This window comes from Ips typographus, linkage group LG3 (assembly GCF_016097725.1).
Source record: "Ips typographus isolate SLU linkage group LG3, UJ_Ityp_2.0, whole genome shotgun sequence".
NCBI classification, from domain to species: Eukaryota; Metazoa; Arthropoda; class Insecta; order Coleoptera; family Curculionidae; genus Ips; species Ips typographus.
The window spans coordinates 18,851,408-18,871,389 of NC_138424.1; the positions used below are offsets into that span (position 1 = coordinate 18,851,408).

General features: G+C 36.9%; 2 protein-coding genes across 3 annotated transcripts in view; one reads left to right on the forward strand and one right to left on the reverse strand.

Annotated features, from left to right (window-relative positions):
* The window catches only part of Oseg2 (intraflagellar transport protein Oseg2), a 346,413-nt gene that overhangs the window by 288,927 nt on the left and 37,504 nt on the right, over positions 1-19,982 (reverse strand). Inside the window, exons 17-23 of one of the 2 annotated variants that reach the window (XM_081975057.1) lie at positions 18,530-18,839; positions 18,266-18,480; positions 17,908-18,212; positions 16,994-17,195; positions 12,453-12,697; positions 10,192-10,406; positions 9,195-9,335 (exon numbers count right to left, since the gene is read on the reverse strand). In XM_081975057.1, coding sequence (XP_081831183.1) covers positions 9,311-9,335; positions 10,192-10,406; positions 12,453-12,697; positions 16,994-17,195; positions 17,908-18,212; positions 18,266-18,480; positions 18,530-18,839 — 1,517 coding nt within the window. In that variant the 3' untranslated portion in view covers positions 9,195-9,310. Of the gene's footprint in view, positions 1-9,194; positions 9,336-9,430; positions 10,407-12,452; positions 12,698-16,993; positions 17,196-17,907; positions 18,213-18,265; positions 18,481-18,529; positions 18,840-19,982 lie in introns of those variants that run through there. The other variant, XR_014177486.1, reaches the window with a different exon arrangement.
* Positions 1,901-7,053, forward strand: Arpc1 (Actin-related protein 2/3 complex, subunit 1A). Its single transcript, XM_081975102.1, has 3 exons — positions 1,901-2,072; positions 2,136-2,205; positions 5,921-7,053. The coding sequence occupies exons 2-3, from the start codon at positions 2,136-2,138 to the stop codon at positions 6,973-6,975; spliced, it is 1,125 nt and encodes a 374-aa protein (XP_081831228.1). The 5' UTR covers positions 1,901-2,072; the 3' UTR covers positions 6,976-7,053.

Consider the following 19,982-nt stretch of genomic DNA (forward strand, 5'->3'; position numbering starts at 1 on the left):
CTTTACTGTGACGTCAGGAATCATTCACCGCCAGGAAACAAAATCCGCCGATGGACTTTACTGTTTAGGACAGTGTTGCCAAGTCAAAATATTAAATGGCGGTAGAATAATCAGTCAAAATACGGTAGATCAAAACAAATTCATTCATTTTACGTTATTATACAGGGTGTCTTTTAATAGTTGTCAAAAATTTTAATTATTTCTTGCTATAAAAACCGTACACTCAAAACGTTTCTAAATCCTCACTTTTGCAACTTTTGAGCATGGTTTGACAGTTTTGACGTTAGTGACAGTTGTCACGTGATTTTAAAACACTATTTAGCAAGACAGTCACGTGACAATTGGCAAAATAACTGTCATAAATCTCAGAAACACGTTTTATTTCAAACACTGCAAGGAAACGTTTCTAAATTCTGATTTTTGGAACTTTAGAACATGGTAAGACAGTTTTGACGTTAGTGACAGTTGTCACGTGAATGTAGAACACTATTTCGCTGTACTATCACGTGACAATTGGCAAAATAACTGTCATAAATCTCAGAAACACGTTTTATTTCAAACACTGCAAGAAAACGTTTCTAAATCCTGATTTTTTGCAACTTTAGAGCATGGTTTGACAGTTTTGACGTTAGTGACAGTTGTCACGTGATTGTAAAACACTATTTAGCTAGACAGTCACGTGACAATTGGCAAAATAACTATCATAAATCTCAGAAACATGTTTTATATCAAATACTGCAAGAAAACGTTTCTAAATGCTGATTTTTGCAACTTTTGAGCATGGTTTTACAGTTTCGACGTTAGTGACAGTTGTCACGTGATTGTAGAACACTATTTACCTAGACGGTTACGTGACAATCGTCAAAATAACTGTCATAATTCCCAGAAACACGTTTTATATCAAATACTGCAAGAAAACGTTTCTAAATCCTGATTTTTGCAACTTTAGAGCATGGTTTTACAGTTTTGACGTTAGTGACAGTTGTCACGTGATTTCAGAAGTCTATTTAGCTAGACGGTCATGTGACAATTGGCAAAATAACTGTCATAAATCTCAGAAACACGTTTTATATCAAAATACTATAAGAAAACGTTTCTAAATCCTGATTTTTTGCAACTTTTGAGCATGGTTTTACAGTTTCGACGTTAGTGACAGTTGTCACGTGATTGTAAAACACTATTTAGCAAGACAGTCACGTGACAATTGGTAAAATAATTATCATAAATCTCAGAAACATGTTTTATATCAAATACTGCAAGAAAACGTTTCTAAATCTTGATTGTTGCAACTTTATAGCATGATTTTACAGTGTTGAGGTTAGTGACAGTTGTCACGTGATTGTAGAACACTATTTAGCTAGACTATCACGTGACAATTGGCAAAATAACTGTCATAATTCTCAGAAACACGTATTATATCAAATCATATCATTATATCAAATACTGCAAGAAAACGTTCCTAAACTTTAGAGCACGGTTTGACAGTTTTGACGTTATTGACAGTTGTCACGTGATTTCAGAAGACTGTGAAGTGACAATAGTCAAAATAACGGCTAAATCTCAGCAAATCGTCCTGTTTCGAAAACTGTGTTAAAATGTAATTCTTGCAAATTCTAGTAAAATGTTGACAATTCTGACAATAGTGACAGACATCACGTGGTTTTAGAGAATAATTTGGAGTAAGAAAATGACTGTTTTTAGCGCATTTTTAGAATCCTTATTAAATTTCCTATTCAATAAAGTGAAAACTAGACCTGGCAACGTTAGTTTAGGGTTTACTGTACGAAATCTTAACTAAAAAATTTTCCATTGGAGGGCGCTTCTTCTTGCTTGAAACACCGTCATCGGTCAAAAGTAAAATTTCTCATATTTGACAGCAAAATGTCATTAAAACCATCGAGAGTGAGGTTAAGTTTTTATGTTTGTTTACTTGTCCAAGTTTTTGGTGATTAATTCCGTGTTCACGCCCTGTTTGTGCCTGAAGACACCTTAGGGCAGCAATCACAATTATTTAGTGAAGACGTTCATTAATTCGTGTAGACTGACCAGAGTCCGCGAATTACAAGGAAAAGGTATGACTGTTTTTAAGCCTACACCTGCTAAGCCTTGAACCTTACTTTGGGGATTATTTTCAGATGACTGAAAGCCACAAATTTGGGACTTTAAGCCCCATAACCAACCACGCTTGGAATAAGGACCGAACCCGTAAGTAGAATACAGCAATTCAAGAGGAGTAGATTGATGAAAAAGTTTTGTACACTGTATTGCCTTTTTATTTTAAACTGACTCAAATTTGCACTTAAGAGTCACCTAAAGTGCTCTCATAGCTTAGAGTAATGTGTACGTTTACCAAAGCAGTCATAACAAAGTAATTAGGAGGGCTTACTTAACCTCTAAGCTGCTGGTGTCTGGGGAACATACCCATTGTTTTGCAATTGCCTTTAGACTCTTTAGAACTCAATAATTCTTGTATTGTTTTGGATTACCTCACATTTTAGTGAATTGTCCTTAAAAACTGTCACATAGTACCTAAAATCATTAGGTTCATTACAACCAAGAGTAATACCTTGTCTGAAAATCAATTGGAAACCCAGGAAATCCCTCAAAAACCACAGAATCATTTGGTATATCCTTGTTTTATGAATCAAGTATAATACTGGTTTTATCAAGCATTTTATATTATACAAAATATAAAAAATACAACAGAACAAGAACACCAAAGGCAGTTTTAGGTTATTTTGATATTTAAATAAAATAAAGCTGGCAACATTGTAAAGGTAAAGTGACAGTAGTCAAAAACAGTCATGTGACCATAAAAAGGGTAGTTTTTCATAAAAAGGTAATTGTGAAAATTGGTGACAGTTTTAATGGTAAAATACACGCCACGTCATTTTGGAAATGCATTTTTTCACCTGGCAGCACTGTATGGGCCAAGGGACACTAGTCACATGACCATAAAAAAGTACCCTAAATTTAAAATCCGATTTAAGCAGTGTGAAGGCAAAAATTGTAAAATACAAGTCACTCAACTAAAAAGAATGGTAATTTTTGAGCTGGCAACACTGTACAGGCAAAGTGACACTACAGTTAAAAACAGTCACCACAAAAATGTAGCTTGAACTGTAAAAATTCCCTAAATCCAATTTAGACAGTTGGAAAAGCTGGAAAACAGTAAAATATACGTCACGTGAATAAAAAAGCAATTTTTTGAGCTGGCAACACTGTAATGGCATGGCAGCACCAGTCAAAAATAGTCACGTGGCCTTTATAATATAAATTGAACCGCAAAAACCGATTTTTCCCCGATTTCATTCACTACTATCCTTTATCTACCAATTTTAAAATTTTTAAAAAAGTTTAAAAGACTATCAGGAAAATCGCCTGTAAAACCCACTTGGAGTGAGAAAATGACTGTTTTAAGGACATTTTTGGAATCCTCATTAAATTTCCTATCCAATGACCTGAAAAAACACTGCAAGATTTGGTACAGTCAGGGAGAAAAGCGGTTTCAAAATTTGAACTGCCATAAACAAGGTTTGAAAAGACAGTCAGAAAAATTGCCCGCAAAACCCACTTGGACTGAGAAAATGACTGTTTTAAGCACATTTTTGGAATCCTCATTAAATTTCCTATTCAATAACCTGAAAAAACACTGCAAGATTTGGTACAGTCAGGGAAGAAAGCGGTGTCAAAGTTTGAACTGACAGAAACCCAGTTTGAAAGGAACGTCAGAGACAAAATTGCCCGCAAAACCCACTTGGAGTGAGATAATGACTGTTTTAAGCACATTTTTGGAATCCTCATTAAATTTCCTATTCAGTAACCTGAAAAACACTGCAAGTTTTGGTACAGTCAGGGAGAAAAGCGATTTCAAAATTTGAACTGCCATAAACAAGGTTTGAAAAGACAGTCAGAAAAATTGCCCGCAAAACCCACTTAGAGTGAGAAAATGACTGTTTTAAGCACATTTTTGGAATTCTCATTAAATTTCCTATTCAATAACCTGAAAAAACACTGCAAGATTTGGTACAGTCAGGGAGGAAAGCGGTGTCAAAGTTTGAACTGACAGAAACGCAGTTTGAAAGGAACGTCAGAGACAAAATTGCCCGGTAAAACCCACTTGGAGTAAGAAAATGACTGTTTTAAGCACATTTTTGGAATCCTCATTAAATTTCCTATTCAATGACCTGAAAAACACTACAAAATCGAGTACAGTCAAGGAGAAAAGTTGTGTGAAAGTTTTAACTGTTAAAATACATTTTTCATGAACAGTCAGGGACATAATTGCTTGTAAAACCCACTTGCAGTGAGAAAATTACTGTTTTAAGGACATTTTTGAAATTCTCATTAAATTTCCTATCCAATAACCTGAAAAAACACTGCAAGATTTGGTACAGTCAGGGAGAAAATCGATTTCAAAGTTTGAGCTGCCAGAAACACAATTTGAAAAGACAGTCAGGAAAATTGCCTGTAAAATCCACTTGGAGTGAGAAAATGACTGTTTTAAGCACATTTTTGGAATTCTCATTAAATTTCCTATCCAATAACCTGAAAAACACTATAAAATCGAGTACAGTCAGGGAGAAAAGTTGTGTGAAAGTTTTAACTGTTAAAAATACATTTTTCATGAACAGTCAGGGACATAATTGCTTGTAAAACCCACTTGCAGTGAGAAAATTACTGTTTTAAGGACATTTTTGAAATTCTCATTAAATTTCCTATCCAATAACCTGAAAAACACTGCAAGATTTGGTACAGTCAGGGAGAAAATCGATTTCAAAGTTTGAGCTGCCAGAAACACAATTTGAAAAGACAGTCAGGAAAATTGCCGGTAAAAGCCACTTGGAGTGAGAAAATGACTGTTTTAAGCACATTTTTGGAATCCTCATTAAATTTCCTATCCATAATCTGAGAAAACACTACAAAATTGGGTACAGTCAGGGAGAAAAGCGGTTTCAAAGTTTGAGCTGCCAGAAACACTGTTTGAAAAGACAGTCAGGAAAATTGCCGGTAAAAGCCACTTGGAGTAAGAAAATGACTGTTTTAAGCACATTTTTGGAATCCTCATTAAATTTCCTATCCATAATCTGAGAAAACACTACAAAATTGGGTACAGTCAGGGAGAAAAGTGGTTTCAAAGTTTGAGTTGCCAGAAACACTGTTTGAAAAGACAGTCAGGAAAATTGCCGGTAAAAGCCACTTGGAGTGAGAAAATGACTGTTTTAAGCACATTTTTGGAATCCTCATTAAGTTTCCTATTCATAACCTGAGAAAACACTACAAAATTTGGTACAGTCAGGGAGAAAAGCGGTTTCAAAGTTTGAACTGACAGAAACACAGTTTGAAAGGAACGTCAGAGACAAAATTGCCAGTAAAATCCACTTGGCGTGAGAAAATTACTGTTTTAAGCACATTTTTGGAATCCTCATTAAATTTCCTATTCAATGACCTGAAAAACACTACAAAATCGAGTACAGTCACGGAGAAAAGTTGTGTGAAAGTTTTAACTGTTAAAAAAATAGTCAGGCACATAATTGCTTGTAAAACGCACTTGCAGTGAGAAAATTACTGTTTTAAGGACATTTTAGAAATCCTCATTAAATTTCCTATCCATAACCTGAGAAAACACTACAAAATTTGGTACAGTCAGGGAGAAAAGAAAAGAAATTAAACCAAAAACTGTTTAAAAAAATTAGAACTAATAAATTTTGTACTAGCGCGTCCCGAACTGCCGCTTTCCGATACCGATAAGAAGAATGGACACCCAAAAAAACAAAATAACAAATCTCAAGTTTAGGTACCCGATGCCACGTTGCCAACAGTAGGACCCAACCAAATATTGTACATTTATAATTCAGCCTAAACAACATTTTTATGTAACAAATATGAATTATGTTAGTTACTTTAAACTTTATTACAGAAATTGCATTTTCACCCAACAACCATGAGGTGGAAGTCCACCAACGTTCGGGCCAAGACTGGAAACTGCTGGATACTCTTAACCAACACGACCTTAGAGTAATGGGCATCGACTGGGCTCCCAATACTAACCGCATCGTCACCTGCGCGGCAGATCGAAACGCCTACGTGTGGCGCCTGGAATCATCAGGAAAATGGAAACCCACTCTAGTGTTGTTGCGTATCAATCGAGCGGCCACTTGCGTGAAATGGTCCCCCAATGAAAACAAATTCGCTGTGGGTTCAGGGGCTCGATTGATCTCAGTGTGCTATTTCGAGAGTGAAAATGATTGGTGGGTTTCCAAGCACATTAAAAAGCCAATTCGTTCAACTGTATCGACTTTGGACTGGCATCCCAATAATGTTTTGCTGGCCGCTGGTAGTGCCGATTTTAACGTGAGAGTTTTTTCCGCTTACATTAAAGATATCGAGAAGACTCCCGAGGCTACCGCTTGGGGTACAAAAATGCCTTTAGGACAAATGATGGCTGAGTATGTTAATTCTCCCGCCGGAGGAGGTTGGATTCATTGTGTCAGCTTTTCACCGGATGGATCTAAAGTTGCTTGGGTCGCTCATGATTCCTCAATTAATGTAGCCGATCCGAGCAATGGTAATGGATTCATTAAACTAAAAACCAAGTTTCTACCGTTCCTGAGTTGCACTTGGATTAGTCCGAGGACTTTAGTTGCGGCCGGGCACAGTTGCATTCCAATCTTGTATAATCTGACCGGTAACGGTCAACTTACCTTTGGAGGAGAGTTGGATACGTCACAGAAGAAGGAATCCGGAGGCTTATCTGCCATGAAAATGTTCCATTCTCTAGATCGACAGGCACGGACCGAATCTTCTGACACTAATTTGAACTCGATTCATCAGAATGCCATCACTTGCCTGTGCATTTTTGGTGGGGACAAAAACAAAGCTACTAAACTCAGCACTTCAGGATTGGATAACCAGTTGGTCATTTGGGATTTGAACTCGTTGGAAAGGTCGATTCAAGGTTTGAAAATTGAGTAATTTTGATAAGTGAGGGAAATTGAATATTGCATTTATTAGTAATTCCTTACTGCAGTCAATAAAGTGATTCTGCTTGAATTAGTTTTTAATTCCTGATAATTTGTGTCCAAACTACATTTTATAACGTTGCATTTAAGAACAATACAATACAATACAATACAATACAATTTATTTCCAATATCACAAAAGGGATGTAGGAAGATTACAAAATCACGTATATAAAAAAGAAAATACTTATCACTTATCACACATGTTATACGTCTTCAAAGCTGTAGTCTAGGAACTCCTCCACTGTATAAAAAGCCCTACTTAATAAAAGGTCTCTCATAAATGATAAAAACCTGCTGTTTGACAACTGACGTAATTTTGGTGGGATCTTATTATATATCACAGCACTAATATAATAGGGGTTCGCTTTAAATAATTCAAGCCTGTGTAACTCATATTGATAGTTATTTCCAAATCGGGTAGCATAGTTATGATTAGTATATGAATTAGAGTTATGAAAGCGGACGCATTCTGCCTTTCAAATTTTAAAAGTTCGAATATAAATAAACAAGAAAAAGTCATTATTTTCTCTGAGATAAATGATGGTTTACATGATTCCCTCGATTTTAAATTAAACATTATACGTACGGCATGTTTTTGGTTTAAGAAAGCTCTATTGGATGCAGACGATGCACCCCACAGCACTATTCCATATCTCATACGAGATTCAATATTAGCATAGTAGAATGATTTAACTGTTGCCCGACTCGTTATTTGTTTTAGGCGCTGTAAAGCAAAACAGCTTCTCGAACATTGGCTGCAGACAAAATTGACATGTTCTTTCCAATTCAACGACAAGTCTAAATATAAACCCAACAACTTAAAAGATGTAACTTGTTTTATAGTTTTACCACTCAATTTGATAAGATGACTTTTCAGGTAGTTGGCTCCGCAAGGATGAAACTCCATTGTATACGTCTTATCTTGGTTCAGAGTTAATTTATTGTTACTAACGTAATTTGATAACAAGCTCAAATTATCATTCAAAGTCCTTCTCAAGATATGCTCATCCTTATTTGAGGATAACAAAGTAATATCATCAGCAAATTCACAATGCGGTGCACTCAAATATTTTGGCATGTCATTAATGTATATAAGGAAGAGTAGTGGGCCTAAGACGCTGCCCTGCGGGACGCCAACTTCAATTGTTAACTGGTCTGATTCAGATTTATTGAATAAAACATATTGTTTTCTATTAGATAGATACGAGTTCAATAATTTATGACAATTTCCTCGTATTCCATAAGAAAGACATTTGGTTAATAACATAGCATAATGCTGATAAAGTTGATTTCCTGCTTCGAAAACCATGTTGTGAGTTTGATAGTACATTATTGGAATCTAGAAAGTTTAGAATGCGATTTGATAAAACTTTTTCAAAAATTTTCGAGAATATTGACAGGAGTGATATTGGGCGATAATTTCCGATATCAGCTGTGCTACCCCTCTTGTGCGCACAAATGACTTTGGATAATTTCAAGTAGTCCGCAAAAATCGCTTGCGTAAAACACAAGTTTAATAATATGCACAAGGGCTTACTGACCTCTGAACTACAAAACTTAATGAGTTTTGCCGAAAATTCGTCAGGACCGGTGGAATTCGTATTTTTTAAACTGTTTATTACTTCAATTATTTCTTTTTCTGTAACATCAAATAAATAGATTGAATTATTAACATGTGATACTGCATTGAGGGAGTTAGAAATTATTGGTATGTGTAGATTTTGGAGCGATAAGAGAATATTTACCAAAGCGGAATTAAAATGGTTTGCTATTTCTTTGGAATCCGTAATTTCAATATCATTTACTAATATCCTATTTATTTGCTTGTTTCTTTTATTTTTAGTAGTAGAGTTTATAATATTCCAAATAGTTTTTGATTTGTTAGTAGAAGAAGATAGTTTATTATCATAATATGTTTGTTTTGCAAGTCGCAAGGTTTTCCTGTAAATACTCTTATATCTTTTATAGTAATCCATACTAATCTCTGCTTTTTTAAGCTGGGAAGACATTTTGCGTAGGTTCTTTGATGACACCTTCAAGCCTAAAGTGAACCACTGTTTATTTGAAATTCGAACGTTGCCATATCTCAGACCACATCAAACATTTGTTTTAAAACACAAGAGGCGAACTTAAAACACTTCGACTCAAAAGAAGTAAACAATCTGAAAATTGGATGCAATTTTTATATCAAAATGAAATAAGAGACAACCGGCAACATGTTTCCTACCAAAGGCAAACCGAAGTCAGCCAAAAACATCACCCCTACATCAAACTGTCCCTGCTTGTTAAATAGCTATTCTTTGCCACAACCTTAAAAGGAATAATAAGTGAGAGTGCAACATTTTGATATTTCATTTACTAGCTAGTATAGTTTATATTGATTATACTTCTACTACTACTACTACTACTAACGGGTGATTTTTTTGCTGGTATCTTTTTGACAACACTGTTTTTGACAGATCACGCGTGAATCGTGTCTTGTGTAATTGTCAAACTTGTTCAGTTTGGTCTATAATTTAATCATGAATCGACTTATGAACGAACAACGCTTGCAAATTATTGAATTTTACTATCAAAATTCATGCTCGATTAAGAGAGTGCATCGCGCACTTCTTCCAATTTATGGGCAGTTTGGTCGGCCTACTGAGGGAGCTATTCGGAAGCTTGTGACTAAATTTCGAACCCAGTTTACACTATTGAACATTAAACCACTAACACGCATACGTAGAGTGAGGACCTTGATGACCGTGAAATGTCGATTCGCCGCCGTTCGCAGCAATTGGGCCTCTGTTACTCCATTACGTGGAAAACTTTGCGAAAGGATTTGGGTGAAAAACCTTATAAGATATGGGCCATGTTAAGGCTCATGTCTACAGGGATAAACCAGCAACGATTGACGCACTGGAAGCCAATATTGAAGCATTTATTCATGAAATACCGGCCGATATGTTGGAGAGAGTGTGCCAGAATTGGACCTTGCGCATGGGCCATCTAAAGCGGAGCCGCGGCCAACATTGACATGAAATCATCTTTAAACATTAAATTATATTGATCGTTCTATCGATTCCAATAAAGATTTCATCAATTTTTTCAAATTCTCACCTCTTAAAAAATCACCCGTTAGAAGAACAAACTTATACATTACTAATTTGTTGGCGCGCCGCACCATTTTTGCACAAAACTAATAACGCCAGGTATACTGGAATCGGGCGACATTTTTGCACCCATATTCAGCTTAGCCCACGCCTCTTTGCCGGCTTTAAACTTGGAATTTCCGAACGAGATGCTTTGTTTTTTAATCGGATAACCGGTAACCAAGCACGGCAATTCACCTGGCATCAGTGAGCTTTCAAACAATTGCCTTTCGTCCAACGGCAAAACCTGAGATTAAAAGAAATCATCCGATTACAGAAGAAAACTTAGAAACCTAAAAGAGGTTGGGTTAAGACGTAAAAATACAGGAAAAAAGTGGACTTTCTTCCGTGAGGAAGCCGAAAAGTGTCCATTTTCCATGCGCTGACTGTTGCGTCACATCCTTTATCTCATTTGATTAGAAAAAAATCGACAAAAAATGTCTCATTATATCAGTTTCGCAAATAAGCAGTGCGAGTCGTCTTAAATAGAGCAGTTCTGCATTCAAAATACCTTCCAAGTACAAATAAATCTGAAATGACTTTTTTATTATACTTAACAGAAAATACTACATTTTCAACTGTTTATAAAATACAGTAAATATGACATTTTCGGAACAGCGCACGGAAATTTTTTCCCGATCCCTCTTTCCGTGCGCTTAATAATAAACATAGATATCCATGATACTAGATATCCTATGGCAACCCGAAGAAAAAAAAGAACCGAGTAATGTGTCTATAGCAACGATTTATTTATTAATGACAAATTTTATTTTCTGTCAGTGAAAATTAAGTATTTATGTATTTATTACATTTTGCAAAAATGAATTCAGATTGTGAAGAAAATCGGGATATTCCCGAAAATATCTTACAACGAGCGGCAGAAGTGAGTGCAGATTTATTACCAGTGAAATCCAGGTTGAGATATGAACAAGAATATAACAGTTTTACCGAATGGCGGACTCAGAAACGAATCAAAATTGTGAGTGACGATATTCTTTTAGTATATTTTTCTGAAAAAGCCAACACTATGAAATCCTCCACTTTATGGAGTCGATTCTCTATGTTAAAGAGTTGTTTGGCAATAAAAGAAAATACTCACCATCAATATCCAAAAACGATTGCTTTTTTGAAACGACAAGCTGTAGGATATATACCAAAGAAATCCAAGATTTTTATGTGAAGCTTCAGATGGAGAATATCTACTAGCAAAAGTAATTTTAGTGTTTGGCATCTTCGGTGCATGCCGCAGAGATGATTTAATACGTTTGAGTTTAGATGATGTGGAAGATAATGGGCGTTTCCTTGTCGTGTTCTTACGAGATGGAAAAACTCACAGGTCAAGAAGTTTTACCATTACCAATGAAAATTGCAAATTCGATCCCTGTACAATTTACCGTAAATACGCAGATCTCCGCCCTAAACATATGGAGAGTAGAAGATTATTTGTTGCATACCGAAACCAAAGATGTTACGCCCAACATGTTGGGTGCCATACCTAAAACTAAAAAATCCCGAAGAATATACCGGACATGGGCTAAAGCGCTCTTCGGCAACCATGTTGGTGGAAAACGGCGGTGATTTGCTCACTTTGAAAAGACACGGTGGATGGCTTTCTTCCAATGTAGCAGAAGGATATATAGAAGAGTCCATGCAAAGAAAAATTGAAGTATCACGGAAGTTGTTTAGCCCTTGTAACTTGGAAACTACAACATCTGTAACAGTCAATCAAGAGAACCAAAGCACACACGAACACTCCGCTTCAACATATTTAGCCGAGTCTTTAGTTCAACAAAAAGAAATGCAAAAGGGATTGAGCTTCAACAATAATACGAATTGTACAATAAATATTACTATTAATAATAACGGTTCTGTCCAAAATTAATTTTCTTAGAATTACCTACTTGTATTTTTCTTGTTAATTTGAGTTGTATATGTACTTACATTTTTACTGTTTTAAAAATAAAAATAAATATTCCCGATTTTCTTAATAATTTTTTGCGATATTTTTTGTTTATGTTGATTTCAGGTACGTAAGTATAATAAAAAATATCGTTCATTACTCGTCCAGAAATGGATTTTCCGTTCTTGCATGACTTCCCGTGTTCGGCTGCGCCTCACACGAGAATTTGTCAGGCGCGCACGGAAAAATCCTCATTTCTGTACTGGTAATGAAATATACTATTCCTGTTTTCACACGACGACACGCACGGTAAATACCTATTTTCGGTACTAGAAATATACAATTTTGTGAATTATAAGGAGCGGCAACATTCAAACGCATGTACAAACTAACCTGATCAACTTTCTGGTCCATGCTAATTGCCAACACCCATTCACGAACCTCATCGTGTTCCTTCACATCGTCCGCCAAGTACATTCTGGACGGTATGGGAATGTTGGAAGGGAAATCGGTCTGAACCAGATCGGAGTGATCCACCAATTGACCTTCCCCTTCTTCGATAGCCTCGCACAAGTCTAGGTAGTGATTCAGAAATACAAACGCTTCCGATATTCTACCGTCCTTTTTCATGTCCATTCCTAAACGTTTAAACAACTTTTGAGATAGCCTTAGTAGTAGAAGATGTATATCGAATACTTAGAAAACCTATTTTCTGATGACTTGTGACCGGAGCCTGAGCTCTTCAAACATTATCTGTACCTCCAATACAAATTATAATGAGAACAAAAAAGCAATATAAGAAGCAAATAATAACAAAGCTGTTGGACCTGATCAAATTCCCTGAGATGATGGCAATATTGTACTACTACAGTCAATATTGGGAAGAATATACGATACCATCAATTGCTTCCCCGTAAAATGGCTGATATCCACGTACATCCCGCTCAAGCAGATGCAATGATCATAACACTTCATTCAATAAGTCCCGGGACCAACTAAGAAAAACAATTATTTTTTCTACGAATGTTTGCAAATAAGCTACTTTGCATACGTAAAAGTGTGTGCAAAGTGGCACTTTCCCGCACCCTATGCGGGAAACATTTTTTCCCGCACACTTTTTAAAATGCTGATTATACCTTGCAACAGTGGTTTTATATAGATTATTATACATAAAATCTGCTTAGAATTTTGCGTAGAATTCAAAAATGTAATAATATTCAGGGGTTTCATATAAAAAACACGACTTTTTTCACATTATTCTTCCGTACAGTTTAGGTAAATAAACCACCTTGTCTCTGTCTTTGAAAATGAGGCTTGTTTCCTTAGAAACCAAAGCTCATTGTCAAACAACGCATTTATATGCAATTTAAAGTCTACAACAGTGTTTATTCTTACTTATTTAAGTTAAAAAAACTATTTTAATAATGGATATCAGTGAAGATGAACTTCCGGAAGATGTTCTAAAAGCCGCCAACATGGCTAGTTTGCAATTGCTGCCTCTCAAATCGCGAGAAAAATACGAGAAACAGTACGAGTTGTTTACCCAATGGTGCGAACAAAAGGGGATAAAAACCTTAAAGGAAGAGGTACTTTTAGCGTATTTTGTTACTTTAAGCAAAGAATTCAAACCTAACACAATGTGGTCAAAGTATTCAATGCTCAAAAATGTAATAAAAATAAAAAGAGACTGATATCGATATATCGGTGAATTTTATAAGCTCACTGCATTTCTGAAAAAGCAGAATGTTGGTTTTAAACCTAAAAAGGCGAAAATTTTTACAAAAGAAGAAATATTCAGTTTTATGAACTCCGCACCAGATGAAATTTACCTGTTAATTAAAGTTGCCACTATATTCGGACTTGCTGGTGCATGTCGAAGGGAAGAGCTAGTCAATTTAACCACTACAGATATTGAAGACAAAAGAAACCTCATAATTGTTAAAATTAGGGATTCCAAAAATCATACAGCAAGAAACTTTATTATATCAGAAGAAGTTCATAACGGAACCTACCTGCAACTGTACAGAAGATACACCGGCCTACGTCCAAAAAAGTCAAACAATCGTTTTTTCCTAGTTTACAGAAAGGGTAAATGTTTTTCGCAAAGTGTTGGAGTAAACAGTTTTGGAAAGATGCCTTCTGAAATAGCTATTTTTTTGAAGTTGCCAAATCCAGAACTCTACACAGGGCACAGTTATCGTCGATCATCGGCAACGTCGTTCCTGGCCGATTCTGGAGAAGGAATCACTGACATAAAACGCTTGGGGGGTTGGAAATCGACTACGGTAGCTGAAGAATACATTGATGAATCCACAAGTTATAAAAAAGGATTAAGTAACAAAATTCTGACCTTCAATCCTAAAGAAAGTGAAGCAGTTCCAAGTACCAGTATTTTACCTTCAGTTGCTCAATCTGCGATCAATTTAAAAAACGCGACCAACTGTACATTTAACATTAATGTTGTTAATAACAATAAATAGTTATAAGTTGTTGTTTTTAATATCAATAAAAATTAAAAACAAAATGTATAGATTCGTAGAAAAAATATTGTTCCTAACACGTGTGCAAAGTAGTTTTCCCGCACTTGAAGCTTATCCGAACTCCGCTTCGCGTCGTTCGTCTAACTGCTTTCGCGTGTGGGAAAACATAACTTTGCACACTGAATAGGAAAACTACTATTTCATGAAATTCGTCTTTATTCATCAATATAGTTCCCTTCTAGAGTGATACAATCATTCCAACGATTTTCCAACTTTTCTATACCATGTTTATAGAACGATTTTTCCTTGGCCTCAAAATACGCTTCAGTTTCAGCGATGACTTCCTCATTTGATTGATATTTCTTTCCCTGGAGCATTTTTTTGAGGTCTGAAAACAGCCAGTAGTCGCTGCGGGCCAGGTCTGGACTATACGGTGGGTGGGGAAGCAATTCGAAACCCAATTGGTTGAATTTGACCTTCGTTTTTATGGACTTGTGACACGGTGCATTGTCTTGATGAAAGAGAATCTTTTTCTTCTTCATATGGGGCCGTTTTAGTGCGATTTCATCCTTCAATCGGTCCAATAATACACAATAATAGTCGCTGTTGATTGTTTTTCCCTTTTCCAAATAGTCAATGAACAATATACCGTGTGTATCCCAGAATACAGAGGCCATAACCTTGCCAGCCGATTGTTGCGTTGTTGGTCGCTTTGGACGGCTTTCGCCGGGTCCAGTCCACTCAGATGACTGCCGTTTTGATTCAGGTGTGTAGTGGTGGATCCAGGTTTCGTCCATGGTCACATATCGACGCAAAAAATCCTTTTTATTACGGTTAAACAGCTCCAAACAGCGCTCTGAATCATCAATTCGTTGTTGTTTTTGGTCAATAGTGAGCACTCGCGGCACCCATTTCGAAAGCAGCTTTCGCATACCCAAATTTTCATGCAAAATTGTTAACACACTACCTTCTGATATCTTTGAGGCCTCAGCTATCTCACTCACTTTCAGTTTACGATCAGACAATATCATTTTGTGGATTTTTTTGATGTTTTCTGGAACAACAGCCGAATTTGTGCGTCCAGACCGTTCAGCGTCATTTGTGTCTGTACGACCGCGTTTAAAATCAGCAAACCACCTACAAATCGTTGTTTTCGATGGAGAAGAGTCCCCGTAACATTTTTCAAGACATTGTTCTGTTTGGACGGTGTTTTTTCCCATCAGGAAACAGTGTTTAATCAGCACACGAAAATCACTTTTTTCCATGTTTTAAAAAAACTCAAAAGTTGTTCACTTTAAAAAATTCTCATAAACAAAATATTGGAGGGAATGAGCTCAGGATTTGACAGCTGTCGTTTGAAAGATGGTACTTCAAGGGAAAAATATAAAAATCCGATTTGTAGTGCCACCTGTGGGTTAGTCCCGGGACTTATTGAATGATGTGTTAGACTAATAAGATATTCCTGAAAGTATTCTTCTTCTTAGAGTGCCCTATCAGTTATCTGACGTTGGCAACCACTCGGGAAAACGCAATTCTGTCTTCGGCCAGTCAGAAGAGTTGCGCAGCCAGGACATCTGCTTTGTGGCCACTTGTCGTCGATCATCTATCTTGCCTTCCATTATAGTTCTGGCAAGGGAGTATTTTGGCCACGCATCAGTTGTCCGAGATACGCCACCTTTCTACGTTTTACTACTATGACGAGCTCACGATCTGTCCGCACTCTTCTTTAAACATCGTAGTAGATACATTTTGGAAGCTGAATTCGGCTCGTTTGTGGTCAATTTTTGCCAAAATGTATTTTTACGTCCCAAAACGGGCAAAGATCAACCCTGTCTGTTGTTCTTCTTCTTCTTGTGGTGCCTATCCGTTAGGAATGTTGGCGATCATCATGGCGATGCGTATTTTGTCAACCAACTACTGTTGTTGTATTGAACCATGTGCGCAAGTTCTTTACCAGGATATCCTTCGTCTACCAGGCCTCCTCCTGCCCTCCACCTTGCCCTGTAGAATCAGCTGTCATACCGCTGGCTACTTCTCATGACAAATATTCCAGCTTACGGGTTTTTATTAAGAGAAGCAGCTCCTTGTTCTTCTAACCCATTCTTTCTAGGACCCTAAGGTTGGTGATATGGTCCATGGGATTCTTAAAATACGTCGATATAACCACATCTCAAATGACTTCAGTTAAAGTCCAGGATTCGCGTTTGTTCTAGTCTGCATAAATGGCACTTTTGAGTCTATTTACGTCCGTTGCGACTACATTGGACGCTGAATTTGGTTTGTTTGTGGTCAATGTGTGTAAATTCGGATTTCCGCTCCGGAGTCTGATATATGATATGAGGAGATCGTGCTTTACATTCAGACAGTCGAGGAAGAAGAATTGATCTCATAAGCTTCGAGTCTTGTGAACCTAACTTTACCTGTTAAATCTTTGAGCGGTTGGTTTAAACTTACCAGCTTCGTAGTAAGCCTTGTCAGCTGGAATGATGTCAGTGTAACGAAGCAATGCCGCGCTGATCTTTGTTCCTATGGATTTGAGTGACGTCGTTTGTCTACAAGCGCATCTCAAGGCGTAAAAGTGACTGATTAACAACAGCTGCTTGAAATGGGACTTTGTTTCTGAACTTATGTTTGGAGCAACTTCTAAGCCTTCATGCTGAAATTAATAAATCTTTGTTAAGTGATTTAACACCTTTATGTATAAAATAATTGTTTTTCTACGACTGTTTAATAATATGCCTGTTACTCCCTAGTTTTTAATAGATAATAACACCCATTATCTACCCGCGAGTAATAAATCATTACTCACGGCTATTACTCAGTTGTTCGGTTCACCAGTGGACACCATTCTCCAGATTTTACAATCTTTAGCAATTAAACGTTACTTTTCAAGGGAATGATTAATATATTGTTACGGTTTGGGCCTACTATGCTCGATACTTCTGAACGAGCACTCGATTCGGGATGAAACCGATGCACCGCAATATCTGGCCGGGCGCGTGTTAAAGTAGGCCACAGTTAGGAAGCGCCACACCTGGAAGAATCTTTAATGTTCGAGGCAAAACGCGAAGCGTTTTGCGGTCATTCTAGAACGTGATTTGCGAATATAAAAGAAGCGGTTTCAGACGGCGGGAGTAGTGAATTTGGGAACGCGGTAAAGTTTAAATAGTGGAACAATTGTGGAATTGTAGTAGTGTTTTTAGTAGCTGAATTAATTATTGTACGGAGTGTTTTAAAGTGTAAATAAATGTATTAATTGTTGATTTAAATTGACTTTGGGTAAACCCACGGGAAAATCGTAACAATATGTAGTTTCTTATTATATCTACTACGATAAAATCAGAATAAAGACAAAAAACGTTACTTACAACTTGCAACAGCATGTTCCTTAAAAGTTCCCACGTACCATAAGCATCAGGACCCGACATATCGTTCAAACTAAACATCTCAGTAGCAATATGATTGTAAATATTAAAGTTCTGAGGCATGGCCGGAGCACCGTGAGTGCCGTAGAGTTGTAGCGCCTCCACCACAAATCCATCTTTGAGCAGCTTGGCGGCGTAGAGCGCCACGTATTTGTGTAGGATAGGAGCCACGTTATGAGCGTTAGCCTTTTCGATACATCTAACCCATTGACCTTGTTCGGCCAGAAGGTTCAGGGCTCCAATGATGTCTGATTTGTGTATGTGGAAGGATTATCCAAAGCTTCAGAGATTGTAAACTTACCGACGTCGGCCAACTGTTCGACATCGCCTTTTTTGAGCAAACGGTCTTTGTATTTGCTCTCCACATAACTTTCGTAGGCGGGCTCTAGCTCTTTGGCCACCTTACGAGCCTTGGACCAGTCTTCGGCTGCTATGAAAGTGTCTATGGCCTCTTTCATTAGTTCCATGCTGATGTAGAGTTGGGCTGCGGCAGCGTGCTCTCCCATCTCCACTAACCTAACCCAATTAAAAATAACACCCACTTATAAGGAGCTAAAATCCTCACCTGGGTGATAGGATTTTAATAACATCCAAAGCTTCCTGACCAAACAAAAATTTGTTAACCATATCGGCGGCTCTTAACAGAGCCCGCTTCACAATCGACGGTTCTGTGATTGATGTGTTGACTTGCAACAAACAGTCTACAGCCTGTTTGTGTTGGCCTGCCAACGCCCATTCATTGGCTCGCGAAAGCAATGTCTCGATATTTACGTCAGTGTTTTTGTTGTGGTGCGAAGCGCTGTATTCTGTCTGTAGGGTGGGATACAGGTGGGGTAGGTAGTCTTTGCAGACCCGTAGAGCGTCCACCCACATTTCTGGTTAAAATGATGCAATATAATTATTTAAAGTATGCTTAATAAATTAGTAATTTATATTAGTTGCTCAAATAATGGGTAAGTAATCAAATAACGTTGGGAGTTTAGGGTTTTAAGAAGTTTTGTTCTTTAAATGTTGGTTTCCAATTTTTTTTATCTTCTTTGTTTCTATAATATTTTTAATACCCCAGCAGACTAGCCGCATCTCTTTCTAATGTAAACAAAATGGTAGAGACAAAATATTACTGACAGGAAAATTAAACTGACAAAATGAAGAGAATGGTCATAAGAACACATCGATTAGCAATACCCAGGCAATTTTCTTATGAATGCACTGAAATAAATCAATTACTGATCGAAAAAGCATTACTTAAACATCAATTTGCTCATCAAACTCTTTCCGCACGGGATTGTAGTTGCAAGCAGTCGAGTGTGGAAAAGATGCTTTCCACAAGTGTTAGGAGCAAAATTTTTAATTTATAATTTTGTAGCACTTGGTATATCCGTACGATTTACTGAACTAAGAATACACGTACATTTAGTTACTAGATTCCCACATTATGTTACAATGGAAAAAATGTGCTGTTGGCGGACAGGGACAATAAATTACTACTCAAAATTCTGCACTGACGTTTCGTCTATTTAACATATACGTCTTCAGGGTAGAAAGATAAAGTCAGAAACACAACTAATAAATTTCTAAATCCAGAATTTAAGTTTTCTTAATTACATTTAAGCTTTTCATTTGCTTTATATTATTTATTATGATAAGTCTTCATTGGCGTATTTTTCATGGTTCAAAAGTAACAATTATGCAGACTAGAACAACACCAGAATCCATCTTTGCCGGTTTTGAGACTAAAGAATGCATTTGGCACAGATTGACCACGAACGAGTCGAATTAAGGGTCCAATGTGGTCCCAACAGTCGTAGAGTGCCTCAAATGTAACAATTATGCAGACTAGAACAACACCGGAATCGATCTTTGACGTTTTTGAAACGAAAGAATGCAATTTGGCACAGATTGACCACGAACGAGCCAAATTAAGGGTCCAATGTGGTCCCAACAGACATAGAATGGCTCAACAGTAACAATTGTGCAGACTAGAACAACAGCGGAATCGATCCTTGCCGGTTTTGATG